The sequence below is a fragment of the Lycium barbarum genome, chromosome 4, assembly GCF_019175385.1.
Source record: "Lycium barbarum isolate Lr01 chromosome 4, ASM1917538v2, whole genome shotgun sequence".
Taxonomy (NCBI): Eukaryota; Viridiplantae; Streptophyta; class Magnoliopsida; order Solanales; family Solanaceae; genus Lycium; species Lycium barbarum.
The window spans coordinates 34,836,780-34,855,981 of NC_083340.1; the positions used below are offsets into that span (position 1 = coordinate 34,836,780).

At 36.2% G+C, this 19,202-nt stretch overlaps 1 protein-coding gene across 2 annotated transcripts; it reads left to right on the plus strand.

The window, feature by feature from the left end:
* The first annotated feature begins 1,554 nt into the window (after positions 1 to 1,554).
* LOC132635853 (long chain base biosynthesis protein 1-like) lies at positions 1,555 to 17,175 on the plus strand. 2 transcript variants are annotated; one of them, XM_060352434.1, is made up of 13 exons: positions 1,555 to 1,842; positions 3,481 to 3,622; positions 3,712 to 3,806; positions 5,947 to 6,038; positions 6,891 to 6,984; positions 7,073 to 7,145; positions 7,280 to 7,412; positions 15,043 to 15,217; positions 15,705 to 15,845; positions 15,926 to 16,021; positions 16,140 to 16,281; positions 16,377 to 16,504; positions 16,593 to 17,175. In XM_060352434.1, exons 2-13 carry the CDS (start codon positions 3,508 to 3,510, stop codon positions 16,767 to 16,769), a joined length of 1,461 nt encoding a protein of 486 aa, XP_060208417.1. In that variant the 5' UTR covers positions 1,555 to 1,842; positions 3,481 to 3,507; the 3' UTR covers positions 16,770 to 17,175. The 2 variants fall into 2 exon arrangements, with proteins under 2 accessions (XP_060208417.1, XP_060208416.1); XM_060352433.1 differs by having other exon boundaries at positions 1,556 to 1,842; positions 3,499 to 3,622.
* Positions 17,176 to 19,202: the final 2,027 nt, after the last annotated feature.

Consider the following 19,202-nt stretch of genomic DNA (forward strand, 5'->3'; position numbering starts at 1 on the left):
TTTTCAAATACCCTTTTTCACTTTTGAAATAAAAACTTTTTTCACTACTCACAATTTTTCTGTCCAGATGGGCCCTAAAAAAAGAAAAATTTCAGGGCTCAAAATTGAAATAATGACATTCTCAAGTTCCAATTTTATCAAATTTCCCCTAAATGAACCCCTGAACACAATTTGAATTTAGTCATGCTCCAACACGGGTATGAAACGACTGAGTCAAAAACAACCAAAAAAGACATGATCAAGTTGCCAAATTGCCACCTTTGACATGTCAAAAAATGTTTGACCAGTGTTTGATTGTTCAAGCTTTTGTTTCTCCCCCATAATAAGATCTTTGCTTTTTCCTGGTTCTTTCCTTCTTCAACTAAAATTTTACTAATGTTTCGTTGATTGCACAATTTTCATTACGCAAGTGTTAAGAACTAGAAAAGTATGCCGGAGGAGGCAGAAGTTCACTTTACAAAAGAACAAAGTATGTTGTTGAGGAGGCAGAAGTTCACTTTACAAAAGAACAAAGTATGCTGTTAGAGGCAAACTTTCATTTTCATGAGCAAAACAAAAATTTACGCAAGTGTTAAGAACTAGAAAAGTATGCCGGACGAGGCAGAAGTTCACTTTACAAAAGAACAAAGTATGCTGTTAGAGGCAACTTTCATATTCATAAGCAAAATAAAAAAGTACACAAGTGTTAAGAATTAGACAAGTCTGCCGGAGGAGGCAGAAGTTCACTTTACAAAAGAACAAAGTATGCTGTTAGAGGCAAACTTTCATTTTCATGAGTAAAACAAAAATTTACGCAAGTGTTAAGAAAAGTAAACTTCAAAGATTCAACAAAGAGAAAACCAAAACACATATCAAAATCAACTAAAACATATTATGACATTCATAATATGACATTCAAAAAACCAAAATATATACATGGGGAACGAAACTAAAGTTTAAAAAATCATACAGACACTTTAACAAAACACTATAATTTTAAATAAAAAAAGATCAATTAAATATAAAAAACGACGAAGACAAAGATATCAATTCAACAAACAACAATTTAACATAAAAACAAATATTGAAACGAGCAAAAGATCCAAATTCGTACCTAAATTTTAGAACAGATAAGACAAACACAAAATAGAGAAGGAACGAAGAAGCAAAAAAAGAAAAAAAAAAAGGCAAATGACGAAATAGAAAGGGTTTTAATGGGGTAAGGATAAATTCGTCAAAAAACTTTCATTAAACAGACGGCAGAGGCAAAAATTAAAGAAGACATAAATGAGGGGCAAAATATAAAGACCAGCCCAAAAGAAGGGCACTCCGCGCAAAAAAAAGTTTCACTACTCACAATTTTTCTGTTCAGATGGGCCCTAAAAAAAGAAAAATGTCAGGGCTCAAAATTGAAATAATGACTTTCTCAAGTTCCAATTTTATCAAATGTTCCCTAAATGAACCCCTGAACACAATTTGAATTTAGTCATGCTCCAAGGCGGATGAAACGACCGAGTCAAAAAAACAAAAAAAGACATGATCAAGTTGTCCCTAAATGAACCCCTGAACACAATTTGAATTTAGTCATGCTCCAAGGCGGATGAAACGACCGAGTCAAAAAAACAAAAAAAGACATGATCAAGTTGTCAAATTGCCACCTTTGACATGTCAAAAACGTTTGACCAGTGTTTGATTGTTCAAGCTTTTGTCCCCCCCCCCCGATAATAAGATCTTTGCTTTTTCCCGGTTCTTTCCTTCTTCAACTAAAATTTTAATAATGTTTCGTTGATTGCACAATTTTCATTAAGGATCTGCTTTTAGAGATTTTCAATATCCCAGGATCTCATCTGTCAGCTTTCTTAGGTGAGAATTTTACAAACTGAAATTCTTCAAAGCTTTAATTTTTTTTTTTTTTTAAAGTTGTATTGGCTATGTAATAGGAATAGTGTGAATAATTGGACACCCACGTTAGAATTTGAGCTCAATTTATGGATGAGAGTGAGTTCTTGAATAATGGGTACTAAGATTTAATTTGATCTTCATAGGAATTCCTATTATAGCTTTCCAATCATGTGTTTGTTTTGTATGTCTAGTTCTCACTTTATGTAGAAAAAAAAGCTTTCTTTAATGACTAAGATGGCCCTTTTATGAATTAATGTCTAATCAAGCCTGTCACATTTTGTTTTTAGCTTTTAATTCTATCTCAGATCTCTGGTTGAAATTTATCAATCTTTTTTAAGTGATCGTATGTACATTGAAGGATCTGCATTGTGCATAATCATTAATGAGTTAGATAGATGAATTCAAGAGTCTACTGGCTGTGTAGAGGATTGATCCTAATCAGTATTACTTTTAAATCTGTTTTTATTTCTCTGTTAAAGATTAAGTTTTTTGGTTCTTAGCTTACTTTACGTGATTTACTTTTATCTAATGCAATCTTGTCAAATATGTGTATTCTCAAGTTCCTTCAGTTTTAGTGCTTTCTTTTTATCCATGAGCAGAATTTAAAAATGACTGTCGGATATTGCCTGTCAAACTTTATGCTTCTTGTCCTAATGTAGTTAGAATAATCACATTAATAGTTGCATTGATAGTTATCTTCAGTCTCATCTGTATAGTGGACTGAATTTGTTTATGGTTATGTGAATGTGTAGATCATCAGTTTGTTTAGTGAATGGGCAGTGGTCCAACCTGGTTAATTTGGCTATTCTATGTTCCATGATTTGATTGTTTCGTTGTCCTGCTTAAGTAATAATACTAAGACTTGCATAATTGTTCAGGGCATTAAGTACAATGAAAACCATGGAATATGAGAAGTTCTATAATCTACATATAAAAAGTTGAAGGAATACAAATTAATATATTTTGAGTACTTCAATATTTGAATGATAAAATACAGCCCTATTGTAAAATTACCATCCACATTGTCATTTTAGTTCCTTTTCCAAACTGCTTTGAACTGTTTTTCCTCGAGCCAAGGGTCTATCGGAAACAACCTCTCTACCTCCAAGGTAAGGGGTAAGGTTTGCGTACACTCTACCCTCCCCAGACCCCGCTTTGTGGGATTACCCTGTGTATGTTGTTGTTGCATTGTCATCTTAGATATGACATGTTTGCTGGACAGTGCTGGATTCACATATCATGAAATACTCAAGTTGACATCTGGCAAAGTCTCTCAGAAATATATTGCGGGCACTTGCAATATAAGATTTTTGTGTAAATGATTGACTTCTCCAAAAAAAAAAAAAAAAGGAACAAAAAGAAGAAGAAGATATTTGTATAAATGATTCACTTATCCTAAAAAAGAAGCGTGAAGATCTCCTATGTAAATGAAAATCATTGTTATTATTCGTGCTATATATTCTCGGTGCTATACTACTGAATTTCCTCTTCCTAGGAGTATTTCTCTTTTCTAATTAACCTCATCACTAACTCTTGAGCATTACAGAGTGGGGGAGAATGTGGTAATAACCATCCTGATTTTTTTTTTATATTTGTAAGTTTGTCTGTATTTTCCAGGTTTAGATAATGGATTCAACAGTGTCAATACTTGCAAATGTGGTGAGAGCTACATCTGATTGGGTGAGATCAGTCTTTGAGTTTCAATTTGCAAGAGCTGTGATATTTGAGGTCAACATTGGAGGTAGTCTCTTCATTCTTTGGATGGTTATCACCTCTTTGTTTTTAGATCCCATGTTGTGACTTAGACATGTCTTGCTATTTTTCCTGTAGGACATCTATTTGTGGAAGGTCTTCTCCTGGTGGTCATCCTTTTCCTATTGTCTCAGAAGAGTTACAAACCACCCAAAAGACCATTGACAAAGAAGGTTTGTCAGAGATCTGCATTTTCAAATGTCAATAACCCTGTGGATATTATGTCTTCATCGTTGTCTAAAGATTACCGTGCTCTCTTATTTTGTACCCATTCTTGATTATAGTTTCAATTTCTGTTTCAACTGAGGATTAACTCTACAGGGTTGGCGTTTAACTAAGATGGTGATATTTATTCTAGAACTTTATTACTCGTTTCTACAATGTATATTGGGAAAGACATTAGAAAGGACTTGTCGTCTTGTAACTAATATCCCCTTCCTACCATGCTGATATATAATTTGCTGAATATAAACCTTCCGTGACTGAAAGAAATTTGAGGCTTAAATGTTACTTTAAGTGATGCACTGAACTACTGTCACATCTTGAGGTTATAACCTATAGCAATCAATGAAGGTTGTAAAATAACTTATAAAATATAATTACCTCTGGGTACTGAATTATTGATAAACTTTTTTTTTTTTTTTCGAAACTGGTAATGTTGTATTCCTCACTCAGCATTAAGAATATGCTGGAGACCTCCAAAAAGGTAGTAACAAGCTAAAGCAAGAAAGTAAGTAATTACAGTAAACCTAAAAGATCTACTAGCTGTTCAGCATCTTCTATACAATGTTCTTTACTCCAAAAGTAGAAAGTTGCATTGCAGCTCCCGTTGATTTTCAGAATGCTGTTGAATCTATCTTCAAAGTTTCTCCAATTCCTCTCCCTCCAGATAGTCCACCAGATACAGTATGAAATTATTCTCCATCACTTCTTCTGTGTTTTGCTTTCCCTCTCCTAATCCAGCAACCTAACAAGTCTGCTATGAGCTCTGGCATTGACCATTTGGTCTCAGTTAGACTGTGGGATAAAGACAAAGCTGAGATGTTGACTTTGCAATGGAGAAACAGATGGTTATTTGTCTCTATAGCCTCATTGCTTGCATGCATCTGGACACAATTGGCATTCCTTTTTCTGTAGAATCTCATGAGTGAGGCAAGCTTTCCTGATGACTAACCAAGCAAAACACTTAACTTTAGTAGGAGGCTTACTTTTCCATATAGTAGGAGGCATACTTTTCCATACTTGCTTCCATGGACCTATTTTATTCTCAGGCATCCTGGAGACCTCCTTCCTATAAATTCTGTTTGCGGAGAACTTGCCATCCTTATCATGTTTCCATCTAATGGTATCATCACCTGTAGTAGTACCTTTGAATCCATCAATCACCTGCAATAGCTCCACAAACCTGCCTACTTCCCAGTCATTCAGATGCCTCCTAAAAAAGTTGTTCCATCCCTGAGGAGACCAACTGTCAGCCACTGTAATCTAAAGGTTAGTGCATATATTGGCCAGATCAGGGAAAGCTTGCATCAGAGCTTCCTGTTCAATCCATAAGTCCTTTCAGAATAGATATTTTAGTACCAGTACCCACCTCATAACAAGTATTCGTTGCTAATCTAGGCCAAAGATTCCTGATAGATCTCCATACTGATGTTCCATAGGTGGTAGCAACTGCATTGGTACACCTTTGCTCTGTCTGGCCATACTTATTCAAGATTACCTCCTTCCAGATAGCCTGAATTATTGTTAAACTTATGCAATTTGCATGTAAACTGTATCATTTCCTCGCACTTCTACTAATCCTAATGTTAAGCTCTCTAAAGCTAAGTTGCTCGGACTCTCCAAAAATGTTGCCATATCCCTGTCGGATCCTACAAAATTACACTACTTTTGGAGGATCCAACACGCATCCGTCGATATTTTTGAAGAGTCCAAGCAACATAACTCTAAAGTAGCTTCGATATGTGATGCTGGGTATAAGTTTTGCAGTTATACATCAATTAGTATTTAGGCTCTAGATAGGAACATGCATGCTTCAGAAACATCTATGTTAAACATATGCATAAGGAGTCCTTTCAATTTACATATGCATAAGGAGTCCTTTCAATTTTGTTTAGCCATCCTTTTCCTATTTTGTGTGCATCACATGAAAATCCCTTTAAATGTATTCCATATGCATCATAATGAGAGTCAAGAGAATCATTCCGTGTCCCTGCCCCCAACTCTTGTCCGTAATGAAAGCAAAAATAAAGAATGCATACAAAAATGTCCTTCAACTTCATCCGCGCTGATGAATGCGTTTAAGATTTTCAGGAAATTGATGAATTATGTGATGAATGGGCCCCGGAACAACTTATCCCTTCCATCACTGATGAGATGAAACGTGAACCTCCAGTTTTAGAAAGGTGGGAAAGCTGTTTCTCTTTTCCTTCTTTTAAACACTCTGATAATTGTATTTTGTTCTGCCTTATAAAGAAAAATTGCATTTTATTCAGATGATTTCAGTTAGATTACTCTTTCTTTTATTCAACTGTATGCATTTGGAGAGTTAGAAATTTCACCTAGACCTATATGACAGAAAAGGAAACTCTAAAGGGTTTTACATTCTCTTTAGTGATATTTTTTCTGTTACCGCTCACCCCAGCTTTACATCATTTTAAAGTAGATTACATTTCCTTATCAAAAAAAAAAAAAAAAGAAAAAAAAAAAACAGATTACATTTAAAGAACCAGTTTAGTATTTTCTTGGTTTTATTTTTCTTGTATTAAATGATTATTAGATGGCCATAAGGATAAAAGCAATTAAAACCGTTGTGCTGTGCTCTTGCTTGCTAGATTCAAATGTTATTTGATAAATAAAGGTTGTTCTATCTGTGAAACAGCATTGAGATGGTGCTGAATATGCATTGCTAAAAGCTTAGCTGCCTCTACAAATATAGGGAACCTACGAACTCCAACATGGTATCAATATCATATACATTTAGCGTGCTACACCAAAATGCGGAAAATTATGAACAGCAGTTTTCAGAGATCTTATCTAGAGTTGACTTAATGCAATGGCTCAAATATGCTAAGCATAAGTTATAAACAGTTTCCTTACATTATGAGCTGATAAGTAATGTTACTGAAGCAGCAATTATCAGTAGAAGAGCTTTTTTTCTACCTATTGTTCCCAAGTTTTTGATAGATGCTCAAGTTATCAAACTTGTAGGAATGAATAGCTTGATGTATTGCTTCTCATATCTTGTGTTTGTTCAGTGCTGCAGGGCCTCATACTATAGTTAATGGGAAAGATGTAGTGAACTTTACTTCAGCAAATTACCTTGGATTATTAGGAAGCCAAGAATTACTAGTAAGGTTATCTTCATTATTTACTTAGCGGTTATGTTGTTTTAGTTCTTGAGTAGAACAGAGCATTCACATCTAATGTTAAATGGCAGGAGACTTGTACTACAGCTCTAGAGAAGTATGGTGTAGGTTCTTGTGGTCCCCGGGGATTCTATGGCACAATTGGTATAATTTGATCATTTGTATCTGCTTACTATTCTACAGTTACATTTTTTTGAGTAAAACTATTCTACAGTTTCATTGCACTCCTCGCCTTCATTCTCATCGAAAATCAACTGATTATTCTACATTTGATGCAGATGTCCACCTTGATTGTGAGGCTAGAATAGCAAAGTTTCTGGGAACTCCAGATTCCATACTATATTCTTATGGACTTTCTACGATGTTCAGTGCAATTCCAGCATTTTGCAAAAAGGGAGATGTTGTTATTGCGTGAGTATTTACATTCTTTAGTTATTGAATGCTTCATCAGTAGTCCAAGGTTTTAGTTTGAACATAAGATGTTGAAATTACATTGACTTTTCTGAACTATGGAAAGAACCAAAGGCACAAATATGCATAAAAGATCAGGTTATATTAGATCAGTTTCCATGCCTTTTTCCCTTAATTTTTTTTTTTTTTGATGACATGAGAACCCGCAGCCGCTACCCTTCGGGTGCGCACAGGGTAAACCCAGCTCTTGTGCAATAGCTCGCAAACCACACAGAAGAGATAACCCGTACTAGGCAAGCCCCGTGCGATGAGCTCGACCCAGAAGGCAAATCCCCTGCTGTCGTAGGCAGGGAGTTTCGAAACTGAGACTTCCATTATGAAAGCCCCATGCTCAACCAACTGAGCCTAACTTTTTCTACGTTCTGCTTTTTCATCATCCCTCCTTTCTGCCTTGTCAATATTTGCAAAAGACAAAAGGTATGGGAGAATAATTGATATAGTATTCCATGAAATAACCTTCTCTCTTGAGCCGAGGGTCTTTCGGAAACAGCCTTCCTACCTTTCAAGGTGGGGGTAAGGTCTGCGTACACTCCACCCTCCCCAGACCCCACATTGTGGGATTCTACTGGGTATGTTGTTGTTGTTGTATTCCATGAAATAACCAGATTATATACATGTATGTAGTACTCTAAGTATGGAAAGAATTAAAAAGAAAATCCTACAAACTTGCTATCAATCCCTAAGATTACGTATCTGCTATCAATCTCTGAGATTATCTGCTATCAATCCCTAAGATTATGTTATCTATGTATATTACAAAGGAACATGACTACATTCATTTTTTAACACTCCCCCTCAAGCTGGAGCATATATATTGGTCATGCCCAGCTTGCTGCAAAGATAATCAACTCGAGGTCCATTCAACGCTTTTGTGAGCAAATCAGCTAGTTGTTCTCCAATCTTCACGTAACCAGTGGAAATCAAGTTTTCTTGAATCTTCTCACGAATAAAATGACGGAAAATTTCAATATGTTTGGTTCTTTCATGATACACTAGATTTGAAGCAGTGTGGAGCACAGCTTGATTATCACACCAGAGTTTTGATGGAGTAGGATGTTTCAAGCCAATTTTATTTAAAAGATGATGTATCCACATAATCTCACACGTAGACTGTGACATAGCTCTGTACTCGGATTCTGCATTGGATCGAGATACAACACTTTGCTTCTTACTCCTCCATGATACTAGATTCCCACCAACAAAGACACAATAGCCTGTAGTAGATTTTCTATCTATTTTGGATCCAGCATAGTCAGCATCTGCAAAACATTCCACACGAGTATGACCGTGATTGCGAAACAATATGCCAAATCAAGGACCTCCTTTCAAGTAACATAGAATCTGTTCCAAAGCTTCCCAGTGTTTGACTGTAGGTGCGAACATGAACTGACTAACAACACTTACCATGGAAGCAATATCTGGACGAGTCAGAGTAAGGTAGTTTAACGTCCCAACTAACTTTCTATACCTCTCTAGATCATCAAAATAATCGCCATCGTCTTTCATAAGATACACACTGGGAGCCATTGGAGTACTGTAGGGTTTGGCTGCCAACTTTCCAGTGTCTGGCAGCAAGTCCAGTATATACTTTCTCGGAGACAGAAGAATACCCTTCTTGCTCCTATTTGCTTCTACTCCCAAAAAGTATTTCAACTGGCCCAAGTCCTTCGTATGAAACCTAGTATACAGGAAAGACTTGAGGGAAGAGATCCCCGCATAATCACTTCCTAGATACAACAAGGAGGATACTTCCTGCTGTTGATTGCCGATAGAAGACTGAGTGATCGCATTTGCTCATTTTCAGCCCAAAATCTTGGACTACCTTACTAAGCTTACCAAACCAAGCCTGTGGGCTCTGCTTCAAGCCATACAAGGACTTCTACAAATGACAGACTTTGCCATACTCCCCCTGAGCAACAAAACCAGGTCTCCATATACACTTCCTCTTGAAGATCACCATGAAGGAACGCATTCTTGATATCCAACTGATGTAAAGGCCAATCCTCAGAAGCAGTTAGAGAAATGAACAAACGAACAGAAGTGAGTTTGGTAACCGGGGAGAAAGTATCTGAATGATCTACCCCACAAGTTTGAGCATACCCTTTGGCCATAAGTCTAGCCTTAAGTCTTGCTATGGAACCATCGGATTAACTTTAACTGTGAAGCCCCACTTACATTCTATTGGTTTCTTTCCGTTGGGTAAATCCACCAAATCCCACGTGTGGTTTTCCTCTAAGGCATGTATTTCATCTAGCATTGCATCAGACATCCAGGATGATTCAAAGCCTCCTTCACTGTTTTGGGTACAGAGATGGAGTCTAGAGAAGCAATCAAGCATCTAGACGTAAAGGATAAACGATCATAGGAAACAAAATTAGCAATGGAATATGTGGACTTGCAAGTACGTGTACCTTTGCGAAGAGCAATAGGGAGGTCAAGATTTCTAGAGGATCAGGTGGAGGAGAATCTGATGACACATGAGCTGGTGCAGGACATGTATCATTAGTCTCTTTTCTCCTTGGGTAAACTTGAATAATTGGCGGCCTTGCTAGCGTAGATGAAGCGGGTGCTGAAGGCACAATAGTCGATTGGTGCTCAGTAGAAGAACTAGGAGACAGAGGAACAACATTGTTCAGTCAAAGCACGAGTAACCTGATAGACTAACCACTCATCTTCCTCCCCCTGACTCCTCCTCCTGACTCGTAGAAATGGGAGGTACATAGAAGAATAGTGTAGTCTCTGAAAATACCACATCAGTTGACACTAGATACTTGCCAAGTTCAGTGGAATAACACCGATACTCCTTCTGAAGGCGAGAATTACCCAGGAAAACGCACTTCAATGCCTTGGGATCTAACTTGGTAACTGATGGTTGAACATCTCGAACATAACATATGCTTCCAGACACCTTAGGTTCCACCGGAAATAGTGACTTGTTTGGAAAAAGAACACTAGAAGGCACATTACCTTCAAGCACAGATGGCATGCGATTAATTAGAAAACAAGCCGTTGAGACTGCATCTGCCCAAAATTGTTTAGGAACCTTCATTTGGAACAAAAGTGCTCGAACTGTTTCAAGTAGATGCCTATTCTTCCTCTCAACAACTCCATTTTGAGAGGATGTATCAACACATAAAGATTGGTGGAGAATACCGTGTTGTCTCATGTATGACTAAAATAATTCTGACATATATTCTTTAGCATTGTCACTTCTTAGAATACGTACCGAAGTATTGAATTGAGTTTTGACTTCAGCATCGAAGGCACAAAAGTGAGTAAACACTTCAGAGCGGCTCTTCATAAAATAAATCCACGTCATCCGAGAGAAATCATCCATAAAAGTGATAAAATACTTATGCCCACTTTTGGAAATAACAGGACATGGTCCCCAAACATCAGAATGAACTAACTCAAAAGCCGAATCAGCCCGCTTATTAACCCTCAGACTTAATGGGCTGCTATGATGTTTTTCAAATCGACATGACTCACATTCCAATGAAGAAATATTTTGGAACTGGGGACAGAGCTTCTTTAACAGAGGTAGAGAAGGATGTCCCAATCCACAACGTGCTTCAAATAGAGAGACGACACTAGAGCAGGCAAGAAACCGAGGCTCCCATTCATCAAGGATGTAGAGATCATCTGATAGATGTCCTTTACCAATAACCTGATTCGTCGTAAGATCACGAAACAAACAATGATCATGAAAAAAACGAGATATAACAATTAAGGTCTCTAGTAACTTTGCTAAAAGAAATCAAATTAAAGGCCAACTTTGGTAGACTTAATACAAATGACAGGTTAATAGTGGAGGTTGGCTTAACAGTCCCATATCCAACGCTGTTACAAGTTGATCCATCAGCTACAGTAACTTGAAAGGGTGCTTTGTTGTGATTGAAAGCTAGAAAAAATATTAGGATTACCTGTCATGTGATTTATGACACCTGAATCAATCACCCATTTATTTGAAGAGGTGATAAGACATGTTTTATCTGATTCACCAAATGCATTAACTGAAGTGAATTCCTTCAGTAATTTCTGATATTGAGAGAGTTTCGCGAACTACTCGGCTGAAATCAAAACCATTTTGTCAGATAATGAATTAGAAGCAGCAACGACTTTAGACCTTTGAGTTCTCAGATCTGATCGAGAGTCTCCCAGACCACTATGGCCTTAAAATCAGAAACAAAGGGGATGTTGACCGGAAAAGACACGGCGATGTCGGAGAAGCCAATAGATTTTCCAGAAAGCAACCCAAAAATCAATGGACGCCCAGGTCGTCTTCTTCGATACTCTGTTTGAAAGTTCCAACGAAACAACCTTATCGAATCAGCTCCAAAATGACTCAAACTTCAGATTTGAGTACACAATCAGATCTCCAACAAAAATATATAGCACCCACTCGAAATTCCAGAATTTTGAAGCACTAGCTTCGCTCGAAAATGGCGGACAATCGAGCTTCAGATTTCAGATTTCAATCCGGACCCAGGTACAACGAAATGGATTCAACACACTTAAACAATCAATTTCTCAATCACAGAAATGATATTCAGATTCAAATTCGAAATAGAAAGATAGAACTTTCAACCACTTCCGACGAAAACAGTAACTTCTGGCGAAGTCACAGTGACTTCCGGGAAAGCCACAATACCAACTCAGACATTGGCTTGGATACCACGTAAAAGACAAAGGTATGGAAGAATAATTGATCTATTATTCACCCGCAAGGGTGGCTCAGTTGGTTGAGCATAGGGCTTTCATAATGGAGGTCTCAGGTTCGAAACCCCCTGCCTACGGTAGCAGGGGTTTGCCTTCTGGGTCGAGCTCGTCGCACAAGGCTTGCCTAGTGCGGGTTACCTCTCCCGTGTGGTTTGCGAGTTATTGCACAGGAGCTGGGTTTACCCTGTGCGCACCCGAAGGGTAGCGGCTGTGGGTCCCATGTCATAAAAAAAAAGATATATTATTCCATGAAATAACCAGATTATATAAATGTACATAGTAATCTAAGTATGGAAAGAATTAAAAAGAAAATCCTACAAATCTGCTATCAATCCCTAAGATTACGTATCTGCTATCAATCTCTGAGATTGAGTATCTGCTATCAAACCCTAAGATTATGTTATCTATGTATATTACAAAGGAACATGACTACATTCATTTCTTAACAATATCCTTTTATGTTCTGGTATTTATTTATGTAGGATTTATCTTTATTTTTTGGAAAATTAGTAGGTTCATTCTCATGTGAGGCTTGAGGTGAAATGAAATACAGAGAACCTTTTGCTTAATCTATTTTTATAGGGAGTCAACCAAAGTTAGATCTACAGAAAACCCTCTATAGAGTAAGGTTTTTATAATAAGTAGAAGTAAGTGTAAATATTCTATAAGTTTAGGTCCCATAAGATGAGTTAAGGTGAACTGAGATTGGATGGGATCTTGGTGCTAATGCAGATAATTAAGATATTTAGGTTCAGTCTTCAATAGAGAATGAAATGATAGATGAATATCTAACACATAGAATTAAAATAAGATTGAATAAATGGAGGAGTATTGTGGGAATTGATACAAGTTTTGTGAGACCAAAAATCTTATATTGGAGCGAATATGGGTCTGCACGGCTAATATATTCACAAGATGAGTTTCGTAGAAATGAATGTTAAGATAGATGTACATGATCAGATAAAATTAGAAATGACTATAGTTAAAAATGACGTAAGTAGCACGGGGAGGATGGGACCTGATGAAAGTAACAGATTCATGTAACAACGTTATAAAAAGTCTTACCGCTTTTACGCTTCAATGAGGCAATGCGAAGCAAAGGGTTATCACTCATGGATGAGGCCATGCACTTTAGAGAATGTGGGCCTTAAGTAATGACACGCAAAATGGTCCAAAAGAAAAGTGGCGGTTCTTTGAATGTCAACTTTCAGGAGTTGGATTATCATTGAAATTGTTGTACATTAGATACTGAAATTAGTTATTTGGTTGCAATTTTATTATTATAGTACTATAATCATGTAAGTTTGACATTGATTTATTTTTTAATAAATTGTGTGCTGCAATCTAACGAAGCATGTGCTTCACTTCTTGCTTGTCGCTTCAAGCTCCATGGAATTTGTCTCTAAATTACTAAAACTGGAGTAATTTGGGGTTAAATAAAAAGAGCTTAACTCTAAGATAGAACCCTTTATTTAACCCGAAATTACTCCTAACCCATTTAATTCTTTGGCCCTTTAGGGTTGGGTTGGGCTGGGCCAGCCCATTTTGACACCTCTACACATCATCTGTCTCTATACTTAACCGTTTTCAGCGTGTGTCACGTACCATACAAGAGTTTCTACCATATGTATGCATGTTTGATAAACCTCTATTATTCAATCAAAACTAGGTTTTAGTGCCTACTAGGAGCTTTTGTGGCCATCCCGTTCCATTTCCTTTAAAAATTATTTTTAGTGCCTAGAGTCCTCTTCCCTTAGAAATAGAGGTATACTGTCTGTGTCACCAAATTCTCTTCATTTGATCTCTCTAAGCCTTCTCCTTCTTTATTTTCTGAGTGTTTTTTTTTTCTATTACTCATCCTTTCTTTGTTCCCTCAGCATCTAGTATGTAGATATAGCTACTTTGTTCTGTCATTCATCGTTATACTGCTTACTAGGGAATTTTATGGATATTACTGTGCTATAACCTAAAATTTAGGGCGTTAACCTTTAGACTCAAGGGAATTATGTAATTTGGCAAGCTTCTCTTATAACTTTTTGGCTCTTTGATATTTAAACTCTGTGTCACGGCAATATGAATAGAGAGAGGCAAAGTATCTTAATGGTTATATGCCTAGACAAAAAGCTTCTACTTCGACTAATATTGCATTTTCTCCATCACTGAACTTATTCAAAATGTATGAGCTCATCTTGCTTCTCTTTGGGAATGTTTACTTTGTAGAAAGTGCTTTCTCATGAATTCGCATAATCAGTTACGTATAAACATACTTGATACGTTGAGTCTATTTGCTGTTCAGCTGCAAAAAGGAATTTTAGCCTATAAAGCTCTTTCCGAATGCACTTGCCATGTTATGCATCTGTAGATTAGCTTGTTTCCTTAAAATTGGTTAAAAAGTTATTTTTCTGTTCCTTCCGTCCTTTTTTTTTTTTTGTGGGGGAAAGGGGGCGGGGGGGGGGGGGGGGGTGAGGGGGGTGATTTCCCTCCTTTCAGTTTACTTTTTAGGACTTAATTTTAGCTGTGTCAAAAAATCTATTGTCTTACTTTTCTTATTAGTTTGTCCCAAAAAGATTGGCACTTTTCTATATTGAGAAACAATTTAACTTTATGAGAAGATTTACAACCACACCAATATCTAAGGCTTGTTTTGGACCACACATTTGAAAAGTCTTCCTTTATTTCTTAAACTCCGTGCCAAGTCAAACTAAGACAATTTTTTTGGGACGGAGGGAGTAATTAGTTTTCCGTTTGCTAGTGTTAATTCTGATATCAAAATATATAACCCAAACATTGCTATCTGTCATCAAATCTCACTATTATTGACATTGTTCTGCAATCTTTCTTTGTCCTGTAGGGATGAAGGTGTCCACTGGGGAATTCAAAATGGCCTTCAGCTCTCTAGAAGTACCATCATATATTTTAAGCATAACAATATGGAGTCCTTACGAAATACTTTGGAGAAAGTTACTCAAGAAAATAAACAAGCTAAGAAGCTACGGCGATATATTGTTGTTGAAGCTGTGTATCAGGTATCAACTGTTTATGTTAATGGAAAATATTAGTATGAAAGAGTAACTCTGATTTCTTATGCTTGGTAGCAGAGTGGTGGTTGAAGCGAAAGTTGTAGGTGTAAGAAAATGGGAGCGATTAACTCTAGGTATATGCAAAAAATGAGCCTCATGCAAACTGGCCCGGAGAGGATGCAGAATATACCAAGTCCAATATTTATGGTGTTTGGAAACTTCTTTAAATTAATTGGATAACTTCCACGGCGTTCTAAATCATTTTCAAGGTTTTGTAAGTAAGTAAATCATCAAGGAAGATGGTTTTGGGGTTGCATATTGTGATCTTGATGTCCTTCTTATCATCGACAGAACTTTTTCTTTATGGGGATAACCAACTCGTTGCTACCTGTTAAAACTCAGCCCCCCCTCCCCCTCCCCACGCCACCCCAGCGCACTTCTCTACTATGGAAATTGTACTTTTCCAGATTTCGTTTATGACTGTAATTTGCAGAATTCTGGCAAAATAGCTCCATTAGATGAAATAATTAAGCTGAAGGAAAAATATCGATTCCGCGTGTTGTTGGATGAGAGCAATTCCATTGGTGTGCTTGGCAGTTCTGGTAGAGGTCTAACTGAACATTGTAAAGTTTCGGTATGTTCATCATATTATTTGGTTAATTAACTTTGTATATCTGTTTACATCCATCCTCTTATGGAATTATCCAATTGCAGGCTGACAAGATAGATATAATAACTGCGGCAATGGGACATGCATTGGCCACAGAAGGTGGGTTTTGCACCGGAAATGCTAGAGTCATTGATCACCAGGTACTAAAGTGTACTCTATCCACTGGTTTGAGTAGTACTAGTTCATGTTCTATTTCCACTAATTTCATTTTCATGATTTTCATTTTTGGTTGATGGTTTATTTTGATTAAATTGGCAGCGTCTCAGTAGTTCTGGTTATGTCTTCTCTGCTTCATTGCCTCCGTACTTAGCAAGTGCTGCGATTAAGGCTATTGATATCGTGGAAGAAAAACCTGAACTTCTCGTCAAACTGAGACAAAATATTGCTATGTTGACTAAAGGTCTTTGTCCCATACTGATTACCTTTTTCATCTCTCTTATCCCCATTATGCGAGTCTGAAGAAAACATAATTTTTTTTTTTTTGTATAACTGCAGGTCTATCAGATATAAATGACTTAGAAATAGTCAATGATCCGCTCTCCCCCATTATTTTCCTTACATTAAAGAAGTCCACTGGTTCTTCAAAGGGTGATCTACAATTGCTTGAAGATATAGCTGACGATGTAATTATTAGCTTAATGCTGCTCATTACTTTGCCATCTATAATTTTGAACTCATCATCTGAGTTTGTTTTCGTGCAATCATATGTAGGTCTTGAAGGAAGATTCTGTGTTTATTGTGACTTCAAAGAGATCGACTCTTGATAAATGTAAGCTGCCTGTTGGAATTAGATTATTTGTCTCGGCAGCTCATTCAGAATCTGATCTGGTGAAAGCCAGCAAATCATTGAAAAGAGCAGCAGCATCACTATTGCCAGTTCGCGATTGATAGGACTTCACTGCTTTTCCCTTCAGAGATGCCAGTACCAAAGGAACCAGAAAGCCTTTCATTGAGGTTCCATCCTTCATCGGTATACTGGTATAATATTGCATTCGTTTGTCCCTTTGCTGGTCTTTCCATTTTCCACATCAAAGCTATCGATGGATCTAAACGTTCTTGAGATTGCATGGTGACAATTGTTTTGCGACTATAGAAATTCTTTTGTCCAAGACTTTACTTTCATTACCTATTTCATAATTTGTTTATAATGGAATGAAGAAGAGAAAAGTGAAAGGTGGTAGTAGTAGTAGTAGTTGAATAGTTGAATGTATAGACAGATTTGATTCTACTTTATTGGAGTATGAAGTTAATTTTTGTTGATTTGAAAAGATGGAAAATTCTGCTTGTGGTTCTATGTACAACTTCTTGTCATTTAATGGGGATGTCACCTAGGACGGTTTTGCATTTTCTGAATTAAGTCCTATTAAAAATCACAAGATCCTATCAAACTGCCAAATACTAATTATTCTGAAACGAGTAGATGAGAAAAAGTTATTCTGAAGTGAAATATTTGTCTACTGTCCCTTCAAATCTAAAAGCACATTGATATCTAAGATAAAACTCACTTTGTTTTCAAGAGTCCATATGATAGATTAAACTTATTTCTGCTGAGAAATGAATTCAAGAAGAGAAACTTAAAAAAAGACTAGCGTTTAGTTATTGTGAAAATGATCTTGAAAACTCAGGTTTTTCGTTTTTTGTTTGTCAATGAACATTTGAGAAGTTCATTCGATTTTTTGTTTTTTGTTTTTGTTTTTTGGAAGATCTCCAATTTGTCAATCTTTCGATAACTCAACAACAAATTTGTTCAAGCAAATATCGACCGAGATGAGAAGCAAAAATTAATGTATGAGATTCTGAAATTGTTTTGGTGTAGTAGGATTTAAACGTTACATAATTTACGAGATTCATAATGGACAAAAAGTTTGTAAGGGACGATCAAACTAAAGTTACACTATGTGACATTGACATGCTTACATCTATTACCGATGCTATTCGTTCTCTAGCTAAGTATTTTTTATGCTTCTTCAGTAAAGGAAAACTGTAATTTGCAAATAATATTCCTTAAAAGATGATATATCACGTAGTATCATTGAACTTGTCCAACACCATTTGGTTTGACATTTAAAGAATTCATCGATAGTTACTCCCTCCGGTACAAAGTAAGTGTTCCTTTCGAGACTTTTTCACACCCTTTAATAAAACGCTAACTCCCGTAAGAAAATACTAATTTCTATAAAAGAATAGGTATTTTGACTAAACTACTCTTAATTAATAAATCGTTTGCCTATTTATTGACTTAAGTAAATAGGGGCAAACCAAAATGAAGTTAATTTCGTCTTAATTACATAAAATTAACACTTATTTTGAATCAAAATAAAAAGGCAGGAGGGAGTAAAAATTAATACAATCAAATTCCGATTGGTTCGGAAAGAAAAAGAGAGAATCTCATTTGTCGCCCAGATTTAGGAATTAATGCACGTTGTGTTAAAAGAAATTCGCATGAGAGAGTACAGTCAAGCCTCTCTATAATTATCATTCGTTATAACAACATTTCACTATAACGACTTGATTTTCTCCGGAACAGATTTTTCATGTTATATTTTACTTCTCTATAATAGCATTCTGCCTATAACAGCAATGACATCCATTATAGCCGTACACTCTCTGTAAAATTACCTCTCTATAACAACCATACTCAAATAGCGTGTAATAATATTTTGTAAGAAATATATTATGTGACAACAAAAGTGTCGATGAAGAGCCTCAACCTACTGCAACTCGGAGATAGAAGAGTCAACTGTTAAGCACTTAGACATCCTTCAAGGAAAAGCTATTGAATTTCCTTTTGCTAAAAGTTTGGACAAAATTCTTCGCCAATTCAAGCGTCATATTATCACTAAGAGACTAGAATTTACGAAACAACCTACAATTGTAGAGTTCTTACGTCAACTTTGAAATATTTAAATTCTCAATTAATTTAAAATGCATATGTTCCATAGATTTTAATTATTTATCTGTGTGGTACAACTAGTTATGGATTTAGTAGTAATTTATTAGTCTTTTCAATTTTTAATTTATGAGATATGAAAATCAATTGAGATTTTAAAATTTACAAGTATATTATTTTTGTTTATAACATAAAAAGTACAAAAAGTTAATTGTGTGCATATTTTTGTTTATACCAGCTAAATGAGATCCACATATCGAATGCCAGTATACATGCATAACAACACTTCACTATAACAGTCGTGAAATTTCAGGACAAACGCTGTCACTATAAAGAGGTTTGACTGTATTTCCAGTTATTTGAAGTTTTTTCCAGTAAAATACCATTAAAGGAAAATATTCTAATTTTGCAAAAACTAATTTCATTTTGAA